Below are 23302 nucleotides of genomic sequence, written 5' to 3'. Positions count from 1 at the left end.
CTTAGAAACATCAGCAAGAACTACTGCAAAATGAAATATTAAAAAATTAAAAGTAGATCCAGGTGTTGTGACCCTGCCTGTAATCTCAGCTGTTGTGTAAGCTGGGGCAGAAGGGCTGAAAATCCATGGTCTGAGTGACTTATCTAAAACCCTGTCTCAGGATAAAATGATAAAAATATCTGTAGATAGCTGAGCGGTAGTGGTGCACACCTTTAATCCCAACACTCGGGAGACAGAGGCAGGCGGGTCTCTGTGAGTTTGAGGCCAGCCTGGTCTACAAAGGGAGATCCAGGACAGGCACCAAAACAACATGGAGAAACCCTGTCTCGAAAAAAAACAAAAGAAAAATAAATAAATAAATAAATAATCCATAGACATAGCTAAACAATAGAGCATTGGCCTAGCATGTGTCAGGCCTTGCTTCAATTTCCAATAGCACAAAAATAATAAATATAAACAAATAAAGATTAGAAATTAAATATTTCTGAAAAGGGAGGTACTAGCAACAAATATAGCTACAGCTATGAAAGAACAGTTAAAGCCATTGGGTTTTGAAGTTAGACATACCATAGGCAGTTTAGTCCAGGATATTATGTTCTCATTTTTGATTTGGTTTGGTTTGTTTTACTTCAGTAAAATTCATGTCAAGACTTGGTCCTCAGTGCCCCAGTATTGGAAGGTAGAACTTAATGGGAGATTTTGGGGTCACAAGAGCAGAGTTTTTCTTAGAAGAGTGAACTCTTGCTCTGGATTAATTTCCAAGAGAGTGGGTGATTTCAAACAAGGCTGCCTCTCTCTGACTCTTTAGCATGCACACACTTGCCCTTCCACTTTCCACCATGAGTTGAATATCCTTCCCAGAAACCAAGCAGGCTGTAACTGTGTGCCATGGTGTTAAGCTTTTTCACCATCTGTCTGTACATTTTCTATATTTTTAAGTCTACATAGCCTTTAATCCCAACACTTGGGAGTTGGAGTCTCTAGAGCAGTGAGCCACACATACCATTTTTTCTCTATAGGTTACGGTGTCAGATACTCTGTGGTAGCAAGAGAAAATGGAATAGATCCTGTTTGTTTGTAGGTATCTACCTTTTTATTAAAAGGATTGAGTTTAGTTTGGCACTGTTCAAAATGTTTTCCCCATTAATCTAAGAATCTAACTAGCTACTACTAAAACAGAAAATTCCAAAACTTACATGAAAATCATTTAATCTTCCAAATTAAGTTTTCTATCCTCGGTCACGATTGATTTTAATTCAGTCCATAGTTAGTGTCTTAAACTGGCTAAAACTTTTTCAGATATAGTTCTTTTGAATGTCTTTGTGTTGCTATAACCGAATAGCACAGACTGGGTTGCTTATAAACAATAGAATATTGCTCACATTTCTAGAGTCTGAGCAGTCTAAGTCAATGGTGAAGGTCTGCTCTCCTTGCTTCTTTTTTTTCTTTTCTTTTCTTTTTTTTTTTGGTTTTTCAAGACAGGGTTTCTCTGTGTTGTTTTGGTGCCTGTCCTGGATCCCACTCTGTAGACCAAGATGGCTTCAAACTCACAGAGATCCACCTGTGAGTTCCAGGGATCCACTGCCTCCCAAGTGCTGGGATGAAAGGCGTGCACCACCCGGTGCTCTCCCTGCTCTTTAAGAGTTAGCCTTGGTGCATCTTTCAGGCAGTGCAAATGCCATTTCCTTAAATGGCAGAAGGATAAACAGGAGTCAACGTTTTCTTCATTTAGCCATTTTACAAGGGCACCTAGTCCTATACTGTAGAGCAGTGACCTTATGACTTAGTCACCTCTTTTGTTACATTGGGGATTAACTTCAAAATTATGAATTTTGGAGGAAACAAAACTATTTAAACCATAGGAGTAAAGACACCAGTGCAACTATTTTAATATATGTGGAATAAAGAAATCTTTTATATCTTTAAGGTCTTGGCAACTACTTTTAAAATTAGGATTATTGGCTTCAAATCATTTATTTGTTGAACAGTGGATTCTTTTGAGTAGTGATGTTGGAGAAAGGTTCAGTCTTCATGACAACTTTGAAGGTGGAATGAAAATCTATCTGTGACTCAGTAGGTCTGTCTTCCTGCACCTCCATAGCTTTGCTGGATGCCACACTGAAGGCTGCACATAGTACCTGGTTTGTTTGTTTTGCTTTGATTTTCTAGTGTCTGTTACCTTTGTGGTCTCATCTCCTCCTCCTATACAGTTCTTTTGTAATTCTTGAAGCTGAGTGAGGGTTGTTTTTCTTTTATCTGATATTTCTTCTTAAAATCTTTATGCTTCTCTCAAGGCTCCAGTTACAGATACTATCTATTTATTTGTTACTGTGTGAGATGTTTTAGATCGCTTTATAGCTCTTTTGTCCTCTCTTCTCTCCATGTTTGTAGCACTATTTTAAAGTTCCTATCTGTAGATACTTTCATTGGTAAGCTGTAAAGTGAACTCTAATTCTAGGTTGATCATTATGACAGATTTTCACTTGCATTATTTTCTTTTAATTTATATATTTTCCTAATACCTCAAAAACTTTAATATGATTAAGCTTTTAGGATAATCTTAATTTTGATGTACTTTTAAACCATGGAAGCATTCTTCCATTTTTTCCCCTAACTGGTAGTGCTTGGTCTCTAGGATTGCTACACATTTGTTGTTCTGAGACTTCATGTCATCTGGCAGTGCATTTCATTGTTCCTCTGTATTAGAGACCCTGTTTCCTGTGTTTATAACTTCAATCTACCACTCTCTTTTAGTGCTGCCATCCTCCATTGCTTTACTCAGAAAAATGAAAGAATAAAAGTCTGTGGGGAAGGCTTTGCCCTGGAGGAGATGGGAATGGAGGGGGGGGCTGGGGGGAAGGTGAGGGGGACGGGAGAGGGGAGAACAAGGGAATCCGTGGCTGATATGTAGAACTGAATGGTATTGCAAAATAAAAAAAAAAAAAAAGTAAATAGGAGACTTCCCTACCTACTGGCTCTGTTCTCATATGTGATTGATAATTTGGGTAAAGAAAAAACACTGTTGGTTAAATTTCATACCAGAGCCTTGTACAGCTTAAAACTACATCTCAATCAGTCTTGATGAAGAGTAAAAACCATGGTGCTGGAAGAATTGAGACTTCTAGCCTGGGATGCATTAGGAGACTGGGAAATATCTCCACCAGCTCAGCCATCACTGATGTTTGCACCATAGGACTAACCTCTACAAGCATCATTTTGAGTTCCAGTGCTAAGCCACCTCTTCTGCTTCTTCCAAACAGTAATACTGGATTGCTTCCTTTATTGTACTGATGTGTTACTGCATTCATCTTTCAGCTTAAAAATGATAGCACAATTTTCATAGCCCTAAATGGATGCTCAGGAAGTATAAAGTTTTGACCACCTATTTAGGGTGATTCCATACACATCTGTTGAGCTTTATTCAAGTTTCTGCATAATTGAGCTTCCCAAAATTTTCTTTAAAGTATAGGCCAGACTAACAGAGAGATGTGTAAGTTTGTGATTTCTAATTTCATAACTTTTAAAGGATTGCCTGGACATCGGGAAGTAGAAGTCAAATATGTGGACTTCGGTAATACTGCAAAAATAACTCTTAAAGATATGCGGAAAATAAAGGATGAGTTTCTGGAACCCCCAGAGAAGGTAATTTACCTGTTATGAACACTACAAGTAGGATATTAACCCAATATGAAATAGAAGTTCTTTGTACATCAAAATGCCATATAATGACTTTTTATCTATAAATAGTGTCTGATAAAAGAACTGTAGATAAAGTGCTGCTTTATAGATCAAATACTCTTTAAGAAACACTGTGTTGCAAGGCAGTGGTGGCACACACCTTTAATCCCAGCACTCGGGGAAACAGAGCCAGGCGGACCTCTGTGAGTCCAGCCTGGTCTACAGAACGAGATCCAGGACAGGTACCAAAACTGCAGAGAAACCCTGTCTCAAAAGAGAGAGAGAGAGAGAGAGGGAGGGAGGGAGGGAGGGAGGGAGGGAGGAAGGAAGGAAGGAAGGAAGGAAGGAAGGAAGGAAGGAAGGAAGGAAGGAAGGAAGAAACACTGTGTGGAACAGAGCACTTGCTTAGCATGTACAAGGCCCTGGGTTCAGTCCCAAGCTCTGCAATATGTTGCCAAATAAATATAAACATTTAATATATGTATGTTTCAGTCATAAGAACCTACTGGTGTGGAACTTTTCATTCATCATTATGAGTTATGTCATGTGCTAAGAGTTTGTTTCATGGCACATTGAGTGATAAAGCTCATCTTAGAAGGACTTTTACTGTTGTTGAATTTCTGTGTAAGTAGTCAAAGTCTACATTGGAAAGTGTACATTGGAGAAATGTGGGAGAATAGATACAGTCCTTAACCGTGATGACCTCTGCAGAATAGGAGAAGGAGGCTTGCTTCTAATTTGTATTTCTTGTTATGGAAATTTTTGCTAAGATGTCTTTTTAAAAAGATATGTCACTTTATTCACTTTAAAAATGTATTATATCTTTATTTTTCTTTTGCATGTATATGCACATAAACAGATATGTCACAGCACTCATGTAGTTAGAAATACAACTTGTGGAAATTGGTTCTCTCCTTCCATGATGTGGGCTCCAGGGACAGGACTCAGGTTTTCTGACTTGGGAGCAATACCATTAACTGTGGAGCCATCTCACCAACACAGGCTGTCCTTTTTTTTTTTTTTTTTTTTTTTTTTTTTTTTTTTAATGGGAAGTATCATAAAAAGAAACTAAAAAATGCAGATGAGAGCCGGGCGGTGGTGGTGCACGCCTTTAATCCCAGCACTCGGGAGGCAGAGCCAGGCGGATCTCTGTGAGTTCGAGGCCAGACTGGACTACCAAGTGAGTTCCAGGAAAGGTGCAAAGCTACACAGAGAAACCCTGTCTCGAAAAACCAAAAAAAAAAAAAAATGCAGATGAGCAAAAAGAAGAGAATCACTCAAGAATATTCAATGGGTCTAGAGAGATGGCTCAGTTGTTAAGAGCACTGGCTGCTCTTCCAAGAACCATGTTTTGATTCCTAGCACCCACATGGCAGCTCACAGCTATCTGTAACTCCAGTTCCAGGACTTCTGTGGTCTCTCTGGCACCAGGAATGCAGGAATGCATGTGATGCACAAACCTGCAGGGATACATGCACTGCATAAATAAATATTTTACAGTATATTCAACTTTCTAGCTAGGTGTGGTGGCACATATCTTTAATCTCAGCATCCAAGAAGAAGAAGATAGATCTCTGTGAGTTCAAGACCAGCCTGGTCTACATACCAAATTCTGTATCAGCCAGAGTTACATGGTAGGACCCTGTCTCAAAAAAAACAAAACAAAAATATTGTGGTTTTAATATATGTTTTTGTAGGATATATCTTTCACAATGTTTTGTTTTTGTTTTGAGAAAGACTTTTACTGTCCTAACTGTGTCACTCTGGCTGCCTGGAACTTGCCATGTAGACCAAGATGGCCTCAAACTCACAAGAGATTTGCCTGCCTCTGCCTCCCAGGTTCTGGGATTAAAGACATGAGCTACCATGCCCAGCCATCTTTCACAGTTTTAGCAGTTCCAGAATGAATATAAATTGTCCTGTATGTCTGCACTTCTCCTTACAACATACTATAAATGTCTTATTTTTTAATGAATGTTTATCATTCTTGTATATGAATTATTGTAATAATTTCATTCAACCAAATAGTTAATTCCAATTACTTTAATTTATGAAGTTATTTTATAGGTACTTCACATTTTTCATGATTTCTAAATAGTTTGAATTAGAGAGGGTTTTTTTATTTATTTTGAGGGTTTTACTTGATTTGGTTTAGGTCTTTATTTATGTATTTATGTGTTTGGAGCTCTGGAGTTAGAATCCAGGACCTCAAGCATGCTTTTCCAATGTTGTACCAACCAAGCTGTGTAAACATTAGCTTCCTATGCTTACATAAAACTTTGAAATAACTAGAAATTAAGTTTATAGTCTTAATAGTGGAATTTTGTTTGATACAGGCAATTAAATGTAAGCTGGCATATATTGAACCAAATAAAAGAACACAGTGGTCCAAAAAAGCTAAAGAAAAATTTGAAGAAAAGACTCAAGACAAATTTGTGACATGTTCTATTATTAGTAAGCTATTTCTATCTTTGTATATTATTATTATTACTATTATTATTTAAATAAGATTAATGTTATATAACAATGGTCATATCTGAGAATAAATTTAGTGTGCCTTGAGTAGTAATAATGAGAAATAAGATTCATTGAGAATTAGGATTAGGGGATTTTTATCTCCTGTAAGCCTTACAGTCAAAGCACATCAGGCAAAAAAAAAAAAAAAAAAAAAAAAAAAAAAAAAAAAAACCTGCCATGAAGACTCAAGTCATTCTTATGGTAGATACAGTGGTTTGCACCTCTAGTCTCTACTGCTTGGGAGGTCGAGAATCACTGGGGCCAGGAACTTTAGGCCACTCTCAGCAAAATGGCCAGGTCCTGTTTAAAACAATAAAACCATCAAGTCATCTTCACTGTGGCCCTTTGCAAACCTAAAGCCAGAAATTAGCTTATTTATCTGCATTTACTGAGTCTACGGTTTAATCTTAAGTAAGTGAAGGGAGGCCGAACATGGTTGGTAAATAGCTTTTGTTTGCTTACTTGATTGCTTGTTTTTCTTCCTTTTATTTGTCCCATGTGAATTCAGTTGTAGACTCTCTCCATATTTTGAAAAAAGTTACTTCAGTTTTACAAGTGATCAGGTATATAACTCTAGATGACCACTAGTCCACAGTTTTCTAGTATAAGTTCTGAAAGTCAAAAGTTGAATGACTGACTGAGTCTGATTTGAATTGCTTGATGTGAGTGCTTTTATCTGGATTAGAGGGCCTTTATCTCCTTTACAGTAAACATATGTTCTACTTCAAGTAATGTATGTGATCTGCTTGCCCCACACTCAATTATGGGTATTCATTGTATACAGTGTGTGTGCATTCTTCAGCTTGAAGAATTCTGAATCTCCAAACACATCTGGCCCTAAAGATTGTCAATAAGGAGATGGGAATCTTAGATAGAAATACACACACACACACACACACACACACACACACACACACACACACACACACACACGTATGTTTGTATGCAATTTTTATCTTTTCCAAATAACAAAATCTAGCAGTGTTGGGTTCAGTGAGCCCTAGTATACAAAATACACAGGCTGTGTTTATTTAGAGATTTATAGTCACTTTTCAATTCTGTCACACTGTCATTAAGTGAACCCAACTATCATAAGAGGATTTTCCTGTTAGTAGTAAAGAAAGAGAAGCTGAGATGAACTGCGGAAGGTTAGATAGCTTAAAAATGATATAGTGTCCATGATAACTTTGTTGATACAAGAAGTTATTTAGAAGAAATGATTCAGTTGAAGAGTAATATAATTATAGAAATTGTATCCTTGGTCTATAGAATTTTTACATCTGGCTTCTCTAAGATGAACAGAAAGTCCTCCTGGTCTTTGAGCAAATTCCTCTGAGCTTCAAACAACTTTAACCTGGATAGCTGCTGCTCAACATTTGAATATAAAACCTTTGGGTTTTAGTAACTTTCTTTAGTATTACTCCATGGAAATTGCAAGTCATTTCTTTATTTTTATTACATGTATGCAGGGGGTGAGGCACATGTGGGAGGGTCAGAGGACAGCTTACAAGAGTCAGTTCTCTCCTTCCACCATGAGTCCCCAGTGGCAGAAGGCACCTTTACCCCCTCAACCATCTTGCCAGCCCTTGAATTTCTTTGATTACTCTTTCTCAGTTAATCATTTGTTATACCAGTGACAGCCGACACTGATTATACCATAGTTGTTAACTAGGATAATCTGATTTAAGGAATGCCAAAGGGTCCTGCACAACCCCAACCACTACCCCTGCCACCCCACCCTACCCCCACTTACTGTGAACTGATAGACTTGGGACTTAGGGTGAGTACTGATGAGAATGGCAGCTTTCCATTACTGTAGATGCCTAGCTCATGAAGCAGCAAGAAGTTTAATAGGAAGAAATCAGGGATGGCAATAAAGAATAACTGGAACATTAGCCCTGCTGAATTTAAAGAACTTGTAAGAAGTCTAGAACTATGGAAAGTAGGAGGGTCAGATTATCAAGGCTCACCACTGCTTAGCCATCTGTTCCTAGACAATTTACATGATACATTAACAGAAATGATTTTTCATCTGTTGAAAAAAATTTTCTAATATGTACTCTTAAACTATATAATGTGTTACTGCTGGCAACTGGTTACCTTTTTATTTAGAATTATTCTGATTAACAGCTACCAACTGCTGTTAATTTTGCAAAAGGTGTAGTCATGTACAGATTCAGTATATATTTGAGGTGGTGTTTCCTAAAGAAATTTTTTGGTATTTATTCAGATACTTATTAAACAAATTCTTTGCTATATACTACTATTAAGAAGATAATTTTTACCCTTAATTAACTCTGTTTGCTGTAAGAAGTAGATACAAAACAAAAGCAATTTTCTCAAAGAAAAGTTAGATAATTTATCCTAAATAAATAAAAGTAACAGAAAAAAATACTAGTTATTTGAGAGTTCTAGATTTTTGTTTTCAACTTTTTATTAACCTTAGAAATAGTCACTGGCCTAAGTTAATAAGTTAATTTTATTCACTTCTGCCTTTTTGTATTCCATAGAACAGTATGAAAATACAATTTCTTTGAAAGTATATCGATTTTTATTTCATGATTATTTTATTTTATGATTTTTATTTTATTAATTTGAACTGGTTTGGGCTCCTTATAGAACAAGTAGCACATGATAAGCTAAAACAAAATTTATAGTACTCTCTATATGCTGTATACCTGGGTATTTATTGACAATCCCTGTGGCTCCAAGATACTGCTCTAATTCCTAGGAAAACTGTAATGTTATTCAGCCAGAAATCTCATGTATGTAAAAGGCAGAAATTGCTTCCAATTTTTTTTTAAAGACAAATTTACTAATTTAGTGCGCTTTGTAGCACATGCCTTTCTTTTCCCAAACTAATTTTAATGGTTTTGTAGAGATTCTGAAAGATAATGTGCTCTTGGTTGAGCTTTTTGATTCTCGGGCTCCTGGAGCAACTGCTATTAGTATTAATGACCAGCTCGTCAAAGAAGGCCTAGCATCTTATGAAGCAGGGTAAGTAGTTAGTACAACATCACTTTAGTTTATATATAATGCTTTAATCACAAGAAGAGAAAGGAATTTCCCTGTTCTTGCATCAGAAAAGATGGTAAGGGGGATAGTTGGAGTCATTAGTTTAATGAGGAGTAAAGCAGCCTTCTTTTCACTCCTACTTGGAGGGAAAAACCAAGAGAAGGGCTTCTTGAGATCAAGATTGCTTGTAAGACAAAGAGGCTAACATCTTATTTCCAGGTGGAATCTGCTCAAGCAGCATCTTGGGTCTACTTAGGTAAGAAAATCAGGATGAGAAACAGCACCTAAGGATAGTGGTTGCATTCCCAATTTAAGAAATTTTTATTTTCCTGAGTTTGAAGGGTTCTGTTAGCTAGACCTAAGCATTATTGTCCAAAGCAAGGAGCAGCCAGTGGCTGAAGTGATCTCAGGAACAGAAGGGTAGAGTGGTGTTGATGGTGGGTGGGTGACTTAAAGGTCAACTGACAGAGTTCTTACACAATGGAGACATGCAAAGAGGATAGTCCTCCAGGGTCTTTTACATAACTGCCTGTATGTAGCCTTCAAGAAATCCACCATTTGAACACCTATTAGCATAAGCCAGAGAGACAATAACCTCCAGCCAAGGCCTGCTGTGACTCTTACTAACAGTAATGGCCTATGGTCATGTTCCCTCTTTCACTGTTAAGTCTCATATGTGAAATGGAAAGAAATGAAAGTAAACACTTAAAACTATATTGAAATTTTTCTTTTAAGTACTAGGTCCTTTTGGGGGGGTCCATGGAAGCCAGAGATACTACACATGGAAGCCAGAGATAAAATGCAGGTGTTGTTTCTCTGGAGCCATGTAAATTTTCTATGGGACATTATCTTTGAGTGCTACATGGGGCTCACATATTACGGTAGGCTGGCTGGCCAGTGAGACTCAGATCCTCTTGTCTCTGTTTCCACAGTACTGGGATTGCAAGCGTATGCCACCATGCCTGTTCTTTTAATATAGGTTCTGGGAGTCAAACTGAGGTCCTCATGCTTGTATGACAAACACTCTACCAACTAAGCTGTCTCTTCAGCCCCAAAGCCAGGATTACTTTAAGATGCACAGACAGTTAAGTAAATTTTAACGGATAGTCATCTATCCATCGAGTTGTGTTCTGCCCTCCACATGTGTACATGCCTACACATATACACCACACACACACACACACACACACACACACACACACACACACACACGTAAAACATAATTACAAGCCAGTATCTATAGTGACTAAAGATAAAAAAGTCCAGGTGTAAAAGGGAATTATACTGTGACAAAAAACCCTTTCTTCTAAGATCAGGAATAAAAACTAAGGCAATTTCAGCCTCTCTGTTCAGCAGAGTACTGGAGTCGTAGCAGAGCACTTACACACGAAAAAGAAAAGCATCCAACTTGGACAAGAAATATTTAAAATTGTTATTGTTCATAGGTAACTTGATCTTACATGTAAAAAACATTTAAAAGGTCTATAAACTATTATAATTAATAAATAAATTTAAGCAGATGATATTGAAAAAGAAAGAGTAGCTGCATTGAGTTTGGGTGGGAACTGACGGCTATCCATTAGATTTAGCAAAAGCCAAACCAAAACAACACAGCAACCACAAAACACCTGTTGGTGATCTTTGAACTAGATCTCAGCTTATTGTGAAAGAAGTTTTTTTTTTTTTCATCTAGTTGTCTGTGCTTAAAATATAATCTGTTAAGTGTAAAATACTTGAGTTATTTTGCTTAATGCATTCTAACAGGAATTACATTCCTGTTGACAAACTGTTACTTTTTACTGATTGATACTCTCTAGCCAAAGGTTGTTAAACTCTGAGTTTTTTTCTTTGTGAGTACAGGATATTCATGGGAAGAATTGAAGTTATGAATGAGGTTTTTAAAGTAGAAACTTGGAGTTTATCTTGATTTTTGTGTGTGCTTGCTTTGGTGTTGGCTAAGTACTCTTTTTAAAGAACAATCAACTGTAGTAATTGCTATTGCTATCAAAGTTTGGAAGCAGAAAATCATAGATGAAAGGTGTTCATCTCTAAAAATAAGCAAATATTAATATCTTACTATTCTTTTTGCCATCTTCTGATATTTTTCAGATATACCCTCAAAGATAATTCTAAAAAACATCTTGAAGTATGGGATCCTTCTCCTGAAGAAATCATTTCAAGTGAAATAAACAGCTTAAGTCCTCTATCTGTAAAATCTCTACCTAATGAGAATTTCCAGTCATTGTATAACAAGGAGTTGCCTGTGAACATATGTAATGTAATATCTCCTGAGAAGATTTACGTTCAGTGGTTATTAACAGAAAATTTACTTAATAGGTATAATATATAATGAAAGCATTGCCTGTAGTTCTGGTCGTCTTATACTTTGCTTCAAATATCTAGATGCCATAGTCTTTAATTTTTGAAAGTCATGAGATTATTTCAACTAAATTGTCTCTAAACTCTTTAAAAAAGCATAACATCTCTTTTTGGGCTGTTATCATACTAGAATTTATGCCTTAAGTCCTTACTAAGCACCTTACTTTATGACAGCCTGTATTTATTGTTGAGGATTGCAGCAACCACATGGGCAATTCTTTGTTGACATAGGGCTTAAATTATAGTAAAGAGAGATGATGAACAAATAAAACTTAGTGTGGGGGATGATAAGAGAATAATAAAGCATTTGAGAAGGAGAATGGTTTTAAGATGTTTGAGGAAGACCTCACAGGCACAGTGGCTTTTCAAATGTGTCTTAAGCTGGACACAGGAGGCAGAGCCAGTCAGATCTCTGTGAGTTCAAGGTCAGCCTGGAAAGCACAGCGAGTTCCAAGTCAACCATAGCTACATAGCGAGACCCTGTCTCAAACAAATAAAAATTAAAACTTTGAGCTGTACAAAATGGTGTATACCTGTGGGGAAGTTCCCATCCTAAACTGTTATCAATGTGTCCAGAAGGAGACAGGAGAGCATCAGCCCAGGATTGTGTCTGATGAACCTTTATCTCAAGCAGAGGGAAGAAATAGTTCAAAAGTGGACATGTTTTATACCATCAAAGAACATTGCATCCGGATTGGCCAGAGTGCAGTGACCAAAGGGTTTTGGTAGAAAATATCTTGTCAGAGAATTAGATAAGAAATTATCTGAAATTAAAACATTTTGTATCCTACAGTTTGGAAGAGAAGATGACAGCTGCCTATGAGGACTCTGAATGGAGACCTGTTAGGTGGGAACGTGATATGCACTGTGCTGTTAAGGTCCCATCTAAAAGTCAGTGGAGAAGAGGCCAGATTATCAGAGTGGTTACAGACACATTGGTGGAGGTAAATGCAGAGTTAAACATAATCATGAAAGTACATTTTAATTTGTTCTGTGATTACTTATTTCAGCTTTTATTATGCTTTGCAATTTGAAAAAAAAATTCTTGAAATGTTGCCTTTCCCTAAATTTAAGTTTACTGTTCTCATAGGTCTTGCTGTATGATGTGGGTGTTGAACTAGTAGTGAATATTCACTCTTTAAGAGAACTTCAAGAAAATCTAAAGACAATGGGAAGATTATCTTTGGAATGTTCACTTGTTGATATAAGGTAGTTTTTAGCTAAGTAATTTTCTCATTATTGTATATTATCATTTTAAATATTTTAGCATGGTTTCTTGTCAGTTTTAATTAATACATTCTGAAGCTTTCATACAATCTCATTAAGGGTTTTTTGAGAGGGGGTTTGAGACAAGATCCTTCTGTGTCAGTGGTTCTCAACCTGTGGGTTGTGAACAGGGGTCACATATCAGATATCCTGCATATCAGATATTTACATTACAATTCATAACAGTAGCAAAATTACAGGTATGAAGTAGCAATGAAATAATTCTATGGTTGGGGTCACCACAACAGAAGGAACTAACTGTATTAAGTGGTCACAGCTTTAGGAAGGTTGAGAACCATGTTCTATGTAGTACTGGATCTCGCTCTGTAGACCAGGCTGGCCTCGAACTCAGAGATCCACCTGCCTCTGCCTCCTGAGTTCTTGTAGCTAGAGTTTTCCTGCCTGGCCCACAGTCAGGACAAATCTCTGACACCCGCCAGTCCCACAGCCACTCAGACCCGACCAAGTAAACACAGAGACTTATATTGGTTACAAACTGTATGGCTGTGGCAGGCTTCTTGCTAACTATTCTTACAGCTTAAATTAATCCATTTCTATTAATCTATACCTTGCCACATGGCTTGTGGCTTACCGGTACTTTACATCTTCCTTGTCCTGATGGCGGCTGGCAGTGTCTCCCTCACCCAACTTCCTGTTCTCTCAATTCTCCTCTCTGTTAGTCCTGCCTATACTTCCTGCCTGGCCACTGACCAATCAGTGATTTATTCATTGACCAATCAGCAACACATTTGACATACAGACCATCCCACAGCAAGTTCTGGAATTAAATATGTGTGCCACCGCACCTGGATTCATTAAGGGTTTTAAGAAGAGGGAATAATAAATGTTTGAGCCTATAAATTTAATAGCATTAAAGAAATAGAGGAAGGCTAAATAGAATTCAAACTTTTAAGAATAAAAAGCTTTGAGGAAAAATAAAAGCAGATGGAAATAAAATATGTTTCATAAGTTTCCAATTATACAGGAAGATAAAGGTGTAAATTGGTAATAGTAGTAGATGGTATGAAAGACCAACAGAAAATAGAATCAGAAAACTGAAAAAAAATCAACCGAGTGTGATGTCCATACCTGTTATTTTAGCATTCAGGAGACTGAGGGCAAGAGGATCATAAGTTTAAAAACGAACTACATAGTGAGACCTGCATCCAAAAAAGGAAGAGAGAAGGCAGAGTTAGTTCAGAATAATAAAAAAAAAAAAGCAGAGTTTGAAAAGATGTCAATTTGCAACCCAAGAATTAGAAGTAAATATCAGAAATGTGGGCTAAGCTAGGAGAAGTAAGTACAAAAGCACATCTGACTGTGGAGACAGCTCGGTGGGTGGAGGCTCTTGGCCACTAACCCTGATGAGTCCAGTCTCCAGGACCCACTGGCTGGGATGAGAACAAACTCCCCAAGTTGTCCTCTGACCTCCACATTGGTAGTATGGCATTTTTGGATGGACACACACATATACAGAGTATAATTTTTTAAAAGAGAACTAAGGATAATTCTAATTTTGAAAAAAAATCCAAAAGAAAAAAGATCTCTAAGAGTCAGCATAAGCTTAGATATCTAAAAGGAAAAAGTTGATAACAGTACAAGAAAAAAAACTGTAATTCATGAAAGACTGTTTAGAACTGTGATCGAGAATGTACATGGCTGTATCCAAGAAAATCAACTCAGAATAGTCATCTCTCAGAGATAATTTAGTAAAGTTGGTTTACAAAAGAAAGAAAAGCCTGACGTCATCACTAGTGCTTTATAATAAAAAATAATTAAGTGACATAATTAAATACTTAAGAGGGGAGCTATAGGTTTTATATCCAGCCAAACTTCAGTGTAGCTGTAGAACAGTTACACACACACACACACACACACACCACACACACACACACACACACACACACAAGATATATAATATTTATAGTATAGAGATAAATTTACATATATATGAGCTCATGTAGAAAGGTTATAAAGGCTATGAAAATGGGAAAGAAAATAGCTTAAGTCCATGTTCACATTGGTTTCTCACTATGTGTGAGGGTTCAGACTGTGTGTGTGTTTGTATGATTTCTAACTATTTCAGTACTCTGTGATACTCGTTGTAATACAAATAGTCATTACTTTTGCTTCAGACCGACTGGTGGAAAGCTGACAAGTGGACAGCAACAGCTTGTGACTGTCTGTCACTGTACCTCACTGGAGCTATAGCAACCATAATCTTACAGGTAGGTAGGTGTCCTGTCTGGTTTATGTCAGCTTGACACAATATAGAGTCTTCTGAAAGGAGGGAGCCTCAATTGAGAAAGGGGCATTTTCTTCATTAATTATTGATGGGGGGGTGGGTTAGCCCACTGTGGGTGGTGCCTCTCCTGGGCTGGTAACCTGGATTCTATAAGAAAGCAAGCCAAGCAAGCCATGAGGAGCAAGCCAGTCAGCAGCACTTCTTCATGGCCTGCATCAGGTCCTGTCACCAGGTTCCTGCCCAGTTTGAGTTCTTGTCTTGACTTCCTTCAGTGATGAACAGTGATGTGGAAGTGTAAGCCAAATCTCCTCCCCCCGTCCCCCCGCCCCCAAGTTGCTTTGGTTATGGTGTTTCATCCCAGCAGTAACCCTAACTAAGACACAAGGTAAACAGTTATAACAGATACATATTTATTATTTCACTGAAGTTGTCGTCTAGTCTAAGTTTATTTTCTTGTTAAGATAACAGCAAAATGTTTGGAATATATTTCCAAACTATGTTGATCTTGTGTTAAGGTATTATATCTGTACATAATAACTCTGTGGCATGGTGACATACAGTAATAATCCAAGAACTCAGGAGGTAGGAGGAGGATCAAGGGTTAAAGGCCTAGCAGGGCGTGTTGGTACACTACTTTAATCCCGGAACTCAAGAGGCAGAGAAATCTCTGTGAGCTGGAGGACAGCCTGGTCTACACAGCAAATTCTAGGCCAGCCAGGGCTACATAGTAAGACTCTATCTTAGAAATAAATAAATAAGTAAATAAATAAATAAATAAATAAATAAGTGATATAGATGCATATATACATATATGTATGTGTATTTATTAAAGTACATATACACACATGTGGAAGCACAAGCCATGGCTCATATGTAGAGGTCAGAGTACAACTTATTGTGCTTGGTTCTCCTTCTACCTTGTGGATCCTGGGTATTTGAACTCAGGTCATCAGGCTTGTCAGTAAGCAGCTTTACCTGCTCAGCTAGCTTGCCCACCTAAAAAAGCTAAAATAAGTAAATGAGTTAAATAGATCTCCCACAAGTGTTCATGTGGCTGAATCAAAGTATTTCTAAAGTCATGTGCTTGAGTTGAAATTTTGAATGTTAGAAGAAAACATATAAACTAAACTATCTTTCTAAAGTCTTTAGAAAATTAAGCTCAGGCTGGAGAAATGGCTCAGTGGTTAAGAGCACTGGCTGCTCTTCCAGAGGACCTGGGTTCAATTCCCAGCACCCATATGGCAGCTCACAGTTGTCTGTAACTACAGTTCCTGGGGATCCACCCTCACAGACAAAACACTAAGCACATGAAATAAAATTAAATAAATGTATTTTTTAAATTTTTTTAATTTTACAGACCATCCCCAATTCCCCTTCCTTCCTCTTCTCCCTTCCCCCACACCTCACCCCTATCCCATTCCCCATCCACTCCTCAGAGGGTGAAGTCTGGCATACCAAGTTGAGGCAGGACCAAGCCCCTCCCCCTGCATCAAGACTGAGCAAGGTATCCCTCCATAGGGAATGGGCTCCAAAAGGCCAGTTCATGTACCTGGTATAAGTCCTGGTCCCACTGCCAGGGATCCCACAAACAGATCAAGCCTCAAAACTGTCACCCACATTCACAGAGCCTGGTTCGGTCCCATGCAGGTTCCCCAGCTGTCAGTAAATAAATGTATTTTTAAAAAGAGAAAGAAAAAGAAAATTAAGCTCCTAAGTAAAGAAGAACTGATAGAATGTGCATGTTTGTGGGTGTGGATTTGAGAAGCATGTCTTCATAAGAAAGTGTTGTAGTTTCCTCTGTTTCTGTTCTGCCTTATTGAATTTTCTCATGTAACTCATTTTCCATATCACCTTTTTTACATATGCTTTTTTTTATACCTTTTCCTGTGAAGGAGAACATGTGTTGTAGTAACTTCTTTTGTGTTTTGTAGGAAAGTAAAGCACACATTGGAAATTTTTCAGAGTTGAAGGGTGTAGCTAGAGTTTTTCTGGTCATGCCTGGCCCAGGGTCAGGACAAATCTCTCACACCCGCCAGTCCTGCAGCTGCTCAAAACCAACCAAGTAAACACAGAGACTTATATTATTTACAAACTGTATGGCCGTGGCAGGCTTCTTGCTAACTGTTCTTATATCTTAAATCAACCCATTTCTATTAGTCTATACTTTGCCACGTGGCTCATGGCTTACTGGTACCTTACATCTCGCTTGTCATGGCAGCGGCCGCGTCTCCCTGCCTCAGCCTTCCACTTCCCAGAATTCTCCTCTCTCCTTGTCCCGCCTGTACTTCCTGCCTGGCTACTGGTCAGTCAGTGTTTTATTTATTAACCAATCAGAGCAACACATTTAACATACAGAACATCCCACAGCAGAAGGGAATAGAGAAGCATGCTAACTGGTGATACTCCTCTCACCTCAGTTAGGGAGGGGAACTTTGTTGCAGTTCACTTGATTGGGGTTTTTGGTGGCGACAGTTTTTTTATTTGTTTTGTTCTTGGTATATTTTACCTTGGTAATGAGGTCTTCCTAATTCATTCCTAAAACACATACCTGAAAAGAGATACAATATAAAAAATTAAAATGCTTTTCTATCAGTATTGACTCCCTTCCATGCTGTTTCCCTTATATATTTAGATGTCAAAATAAAGTTAGCTGGGATTGTTTCTTGCATAGAAAATGTAGAAGAAATTCTTTTGAAAAATACTGCTTGTGAGATTTCACTTTTTGTCTGATAAATCTCTTCAGGAAAACAGCACAACATGGCCATTACCTGTGAAAATTTTCTGCCGAGATGAAAAAGGAGAACGTGTTGATGTTTCTAAATACTTGATTAAAAAAGGTTTGGCTTTGAGAGAAAGAAGGTACAGACTTTTGAGTATCTTTTTGACGTCAGTTTCTAGTGATGCCTGTGCCATCTTTTGTGGGTGTTTTCAAACCTGAGCTGCATCTTATTTGTTCTTAAAGATGATTTATAATCTAACCCCTAACGAGCTACCCCAGAAATAGATTGCTTGTTTCTTTATTCATGTCAGTAAGCTCTTACAAACTGAAAAGCAGCCTATTACGTACTGGCTTTCAAGGGTACATGTGGGCTTCTTGAGAGAGCTACATCACTGGGGTCTTGGAGAGCTAGTTTTATGAGCATGTTAACACAGGGAGGATTACTCATAAGATAAGGTGGGAGAAAAGCAGAGAATCTGAGTGGGAGGGGATCCCAGAATAGGGCTATTCCCTTTTTGTTCCTATGTGTGGTTTTCACATGTACCATGGCATCCGATCCATGATGGTGGAAACCCACAATTGTGGAAGCTGATGGTGTGGAGCAAAGAGTAGTTATCAGTTGTCTCTAACATCCATACTGGTTCCAGCTGGTTTGGGCAAATTTGTCTTTGCTGTGTGAGTGCTTGTTATGGAGCTTTGGTTAGGGTGAAAGAGATAGCTAGCATGAACATCATGGCAGGAAGACATGAAGAGGGGAGGAAGAGAGAAAGGACAGAGTGAGAGCATGGAGACCTACTTGAGCTGGAGTGATGGCTCAATAGTTAAGAGTACAGGCTGCTCCTGAAGAGGACCTGGGTTCAGTCCCCAGGCGTCCACAGAGTGACTCACAACCATCTGTAACTCCAATTCTAGAAAATCAAAAGCCCTCCTCTGGCCTCTGAAGGCACAGACGTACATGTAGTCAAAACACCCATACACATAAAATAAAAATAAATAAGTACTTAAAAAACAATCTTAATATTATAAATCATAGTAACATTAATTAATTTGCTACCCTGTTAAAAGAGGGTTATTTCCAAGTTACATTTGTAGCAAGAACTGAATGCAAGTTGTTGAACAATTTTGAACAATAAATTATCTAGTTACCAAAAAAGGCAGAAACATTTTGTATGTTAATCCTGGAGTTGCTTATTTTTAAATCTTCAAAACAACTTTTGTGAGTAAAACCATTACATTTAAATGAAAACTCAAGAGGCTGAACTTTGACACAGAAAAAGATATTTTACAAAAAAATATCTCAATATTTCAATATTGGAAGAGTGGGGTATTTAATTTAATGTAAAACCTGTATATGTGTATATATACTCATGCATTTGTATCTATATGATTTACATGTCTTAAAATCAAGCATAAGTGTCATATGAGTTGATAAGTAACTTATAGACCTTATTATCTGAATTAATCTTTCTTTTTTCAACATAAAATAACAGGACATAAATTACATAAAATGGATTATGTAAAACCCTTAGAAAAACATGACAGCTGACCAACACAGGACAACACTGAAGGAATGTTCCTTCCTTAGAAAGGTTTTAAAGAAGTGTATAAGGGAGCTTTTCTGAGAGGAATCTAGGAGTTGCACCTGCTGCTTGACTGAGAGCTGCAATAGGGCAGGGCAACAAAAAGAGAGCAGCGGGGTGGAGCTTTGTGAGCTTCTCGGAAGGAAGGAGAAGAGGTGTGAGTGGAGGCAGCTGATAGGTAGAGAAAACATTTAGAAGTCTGTATGGAACCCTAGACTTGTTTGTTTGTTGAGACAGGGTTTTACTATATAGACCAGGCTGGCCTAGAACTCATAGAAAGCTGGATTAAAGCATGCATCACCTTCCTGACTCATAGATTAACTTTTTTAAAAACCTGTAACTCAGTGAGGGTCAGGTACAGGCAGGCACTGAGGAATCTGGAACTCTGTTCTAGTCTGACTATTATAGGGAGTGAAACCTGGTTTTACCTTAGGCATGAATCACCAGGAGAAGGAGCCGACTCACCATTGTGGAAAGGCTAAGCATTTGTAAGTAAAAGCTGACATATTTTCCCCTGGGAGAAGCAGTGACTGCTTTCAAGGAATGCAGCTCTGGAGGCAGGTCTACTGAAGAGTTAAAGATAGTCACATCCTCTTGAGCAGCAGCAACGGGTTTTAAAGAAGCCACCTGAGGCCCTGAATGTTCACTTCACATCTTGGATTTTACCTGCAGAGGAGATACCAACAGATACATAGATGCAGATAATATAGATACAGGAACAGCTAGGTAGAGATGCAGATACATATAGATGCAAATGGATACAGATATAGATACAAATATGTTCAGATACATGTTTTTCTTGAGAACTCAAAAGTAACTTTTTTGATTTTAGGATTGCCTGTATATCAATCAGGGTGGCAGGGAGGAGACCAAAAGATGAACAGAGAGGTTCAATAGGTTGGCAAGAAAGTCGTAGCCCAATGCTAGGGGTTTAGGAAGAGCTCAGCAGTCCTAAGACAGAATGAAGTTCACCAAAGTGGGGATCGTGGGCACAGATAGCCTAAAAGATAGAGCTTTACGTTCAAGTTAGCTTTCAATAAAAGAGTAGGAGAAATAGCTGCCCTGGATAGCATGTGAGGGGAGAGAGAAGACACAAACACTAGCACATACAGAGCTTCCAAGAACATGTCTTTCTTTTAAAACTTTCCCCAGGAATGGGTGCCTGTCTTAGTTAGAGTTTCTTTGCTGTGATGCACAGATGAAACATCATGACCAAGTTGGGGAGCTTACATTTCCACATCACAGTTTATCATCAAAGGAAGTCAGGACAGGAACTCAAACAGGGCAGGAGCTGATGCAGAGACCATGAAGGAGTACTGCTTACTGGCTTGCTCTCCATGGCTTGTTCAGCCTGCTTTTTTATAGAACCTAAGACTGCCTGCCCAGGGATAGCACCACCCACAATGGGCTGGACCCTCCTCCATCAATCACTAATTAAGAAAATGCTGTACAGGCTAGCCTACAGCCTTTTTATGGGAAACATTTTCTTAGTTGAGGTTCCCTCCTCTCAGATGACTTTAGCCTGTGTCAAGTTGACATAAAACTATGCAGCACAGCGTCAAAGAAGCAGGTTGCTTATAGTTACCAGTTTCTTCTAGAGAAGTAGATGCCAGGGGAGGCATGGTCTGTTTTTCCAGAGAGTGATCTAACAGTTGTATGATGCCATCTAGAGCCACCAAGCAATCTTCCTCTTTTCTTTTCCTCCTGTGACTGTCTAGCCCACTTCATTAAAAAACTCGTTCATCCTGGACTAGAGCAAAGGTTTTCGTTAAATGTTAGCATATATTTGAATGATTTTTTTTCATATTTTTGTCTACAGAGTTTTATCTTTGCTCCCATTTGGATATGGTTTTTGTTTTGTTTGTTACAGAATTAGTAAATCAAATAATAGCCATTCATCTGAGAAGTCTTTGGAAATCTCCCTGGAAGAAGATTCAATGGTTACTAAGTGCTTAAAAATTAACTTTGACACTAACAAGAAAATTGCTGATAAAACCAATGAACACAAAGTACCTGATTCAAAGGAGAAAAAATCAGAAACTAGAACCACCAGATGCTATAAAGCACCAGCTATTCCTAACACGAATGCATTTGAGGCAGTGGTGAGCTGCATTGGTGATGATGGAACTATATTTGTAGTGCCTAAATTATCAGGTAAGGTCTTTTATGTTATAAAGTTTTCTTCAGTAACTCTGGGCCTAGCAGCCCAAGTTTTCTAGTATGATAGAAAAAAACTGGAAGTCTTTGGGAAAATTTACCCTCTCTGAAACTCATTTTCAAGGGGCTGTGAGAAGGATTAGATGATCTCACCCAGTGCATGCAGGGTGCTTTTAACAATGCCTAGCTAAGCTATTTGAGGGTTTGTTGTTGTTGTTGTTGTTTTAAATAATAATAATAATTTATAATAATAATAATAATAAATAATTTCAACATACTGTTACCAGAACTCCCTAGCCAGAGGACTGCCTGTGGGTCCCAATGCTTGTCTACATTATGGAGAAATCCAAGCTGGAGAAACAGCTCAGTGGTTAAGAGTACATACATACAGCTCTTGAAGAAGCCCCAAGTTGAGGCCCCAGCACCCAAGTTGGGTGGTTCAGAACTGCCTATAACTCCAGCTCCAGAGTATCCAACACTGTCTTCTGACCTTCTTAGATATCCATGCATCCATCCAATGCACATGCATCCACATAGACATGCTTGTATACATGTAATTAAAAAATAAATCTTAAAAAAAGAGCAAAAGAACGAGCTAGAGAGGTGGCTCAGTAGTAAAGGGCAAGTGGGTATTTTTGTGATCATCATCAGAGTGGGGGTCTTTATGCTGAGGCGGGCTTTCCATGACTAGATGCACTTTGCCCCCATCAAATGACCATGGGGCAGAGAAACCAGCATTACAAGGTTTCTTTGAGCCGGGCGGTGGTGGCGCACGCCTTTAGTCCCAGCACTCCGGAGGCAGAGGCAGGCCAGTCTCCGTGAGTTCGAGGCCAGCCTGGTCTACAGAGCTAGTCCAGGACAGGCTCCAAAGCTACAGAGAAACCCTGTCTGGGGGGGGGGGGGGGTTTCTGTGTAATGCTGAGTTTTGGTTTCTGTTAACCTGATAAGAATCTTCTATTTACCTGATAAGAATCTGCCTGGATTGGGCCTGGGCCCTCTTCTTAGGACACTGTCAACAGCACTGCCATTCGGGGCCCACTTTGACCTAATAGCAGGTACCACAGGAGGCTGAACTTAAAAATGACCTTCAAAGAGAATATTAAGGGAAAGCTTTCCTCCTACAGCCTGTCAACATGGATAAGGGTGTGTGTGTCTGTCTGTCTGTCAGTCTTCCTGTCTACATGTCTGCATCTGCATGAACAGACAGACATGTGTCAGATCCCCTGAAGCTGATGTTACAGATGTTTGCAGGACCTCTGACTTGTTATATGGGTGTTAGGATTTGAACTCTGACCATAATGATTTCTCAGCAAGCACTCCTGAGCAATCTCTCCAGCCACTTGAATTCTTTTTAAAATCTTTCTTAGAAAAACATCCTTATCAAAATCCAATACAAAATTTTGTAACCTAACAAAACTTGTCACAAAATTCAAGGAATATTGTTTTATATTAAGTAAAAAGCCTATACTTTCAATAAACTGTACTGTTTCAATTGTTTATTTAAATGGGATTAATCTATGGAGTCCATTTAATGATCAAAGGAATTTATTTGGGGGTAAACTTACAACCACAGGAGACCATTTATCATAGGATCCAGGAAAGCTGAGCTATGTATGTCCCACACTGAACAGCTTGGTTCAAGACCTCAGCATCCAAAACCACAAGGTAGCCAAGAAGAGCAGTCATACCTGCGTCCACAGTCTTAAGTGTCCTTGGTGGCCCCGCCCCAGGGGCAAGTACCTCAAA

General features: G+C 38.4%; 1 protein-coding gene across 1 annotated transcript in view; it reads left to right on the top strand.

Annotated features, from left to right (window-relative positions):
* The window catches only part of Rnf17 (ring finger protein 17), a 123806-nt gene that overhangs the window by 71599 nt on the left and 28905 nt on the right, over positions 1-23302 (top strand). The window contains 10 exon segments of the mRNA XM_052733126.1: positions 3527-3642; positions 6015-6132; positions 9075-9192; positions 11320-11547; positions 12383-12533; positions 12680-12798; positions 14991-15003; positions 15006-15083; positions 17844-17959; positions 21270-21553. Of these exon segments, the coding sequence (XP_052589086.1) occupies positions 3527-3642; positions 6015-6132; positions 9075-9192; positions 11320-11547; positions 12383-12533; positions 12680-12798; positions 14991-15003; positions 15006-15083; positions 17844-17959; positions 21270-21553 (1341 nt within the window).

The sequence above is a fragment of the Peromyscus californicus genome, unplaced genomic scaffold (genome assembly GCF_007827085.1).
Source record: "Peromyscus californicus insignis strain IS unplaced genomic scaffold, ASM782708v3 Scaffold_12__1_contigs__length_115047231, whole genome shotgun sequence".
NCBI classification, from domain to species: Eukaryota; Metazoa; Chordata; class Mammalia; order Rodentia; family Cricetidae; genus Peromyscus; species Peromyscus californicus.
Note: the sequence above shows the minus strand (reverse complement) of the source record. Positions and strands in the feature narration are given on the sequence as shown.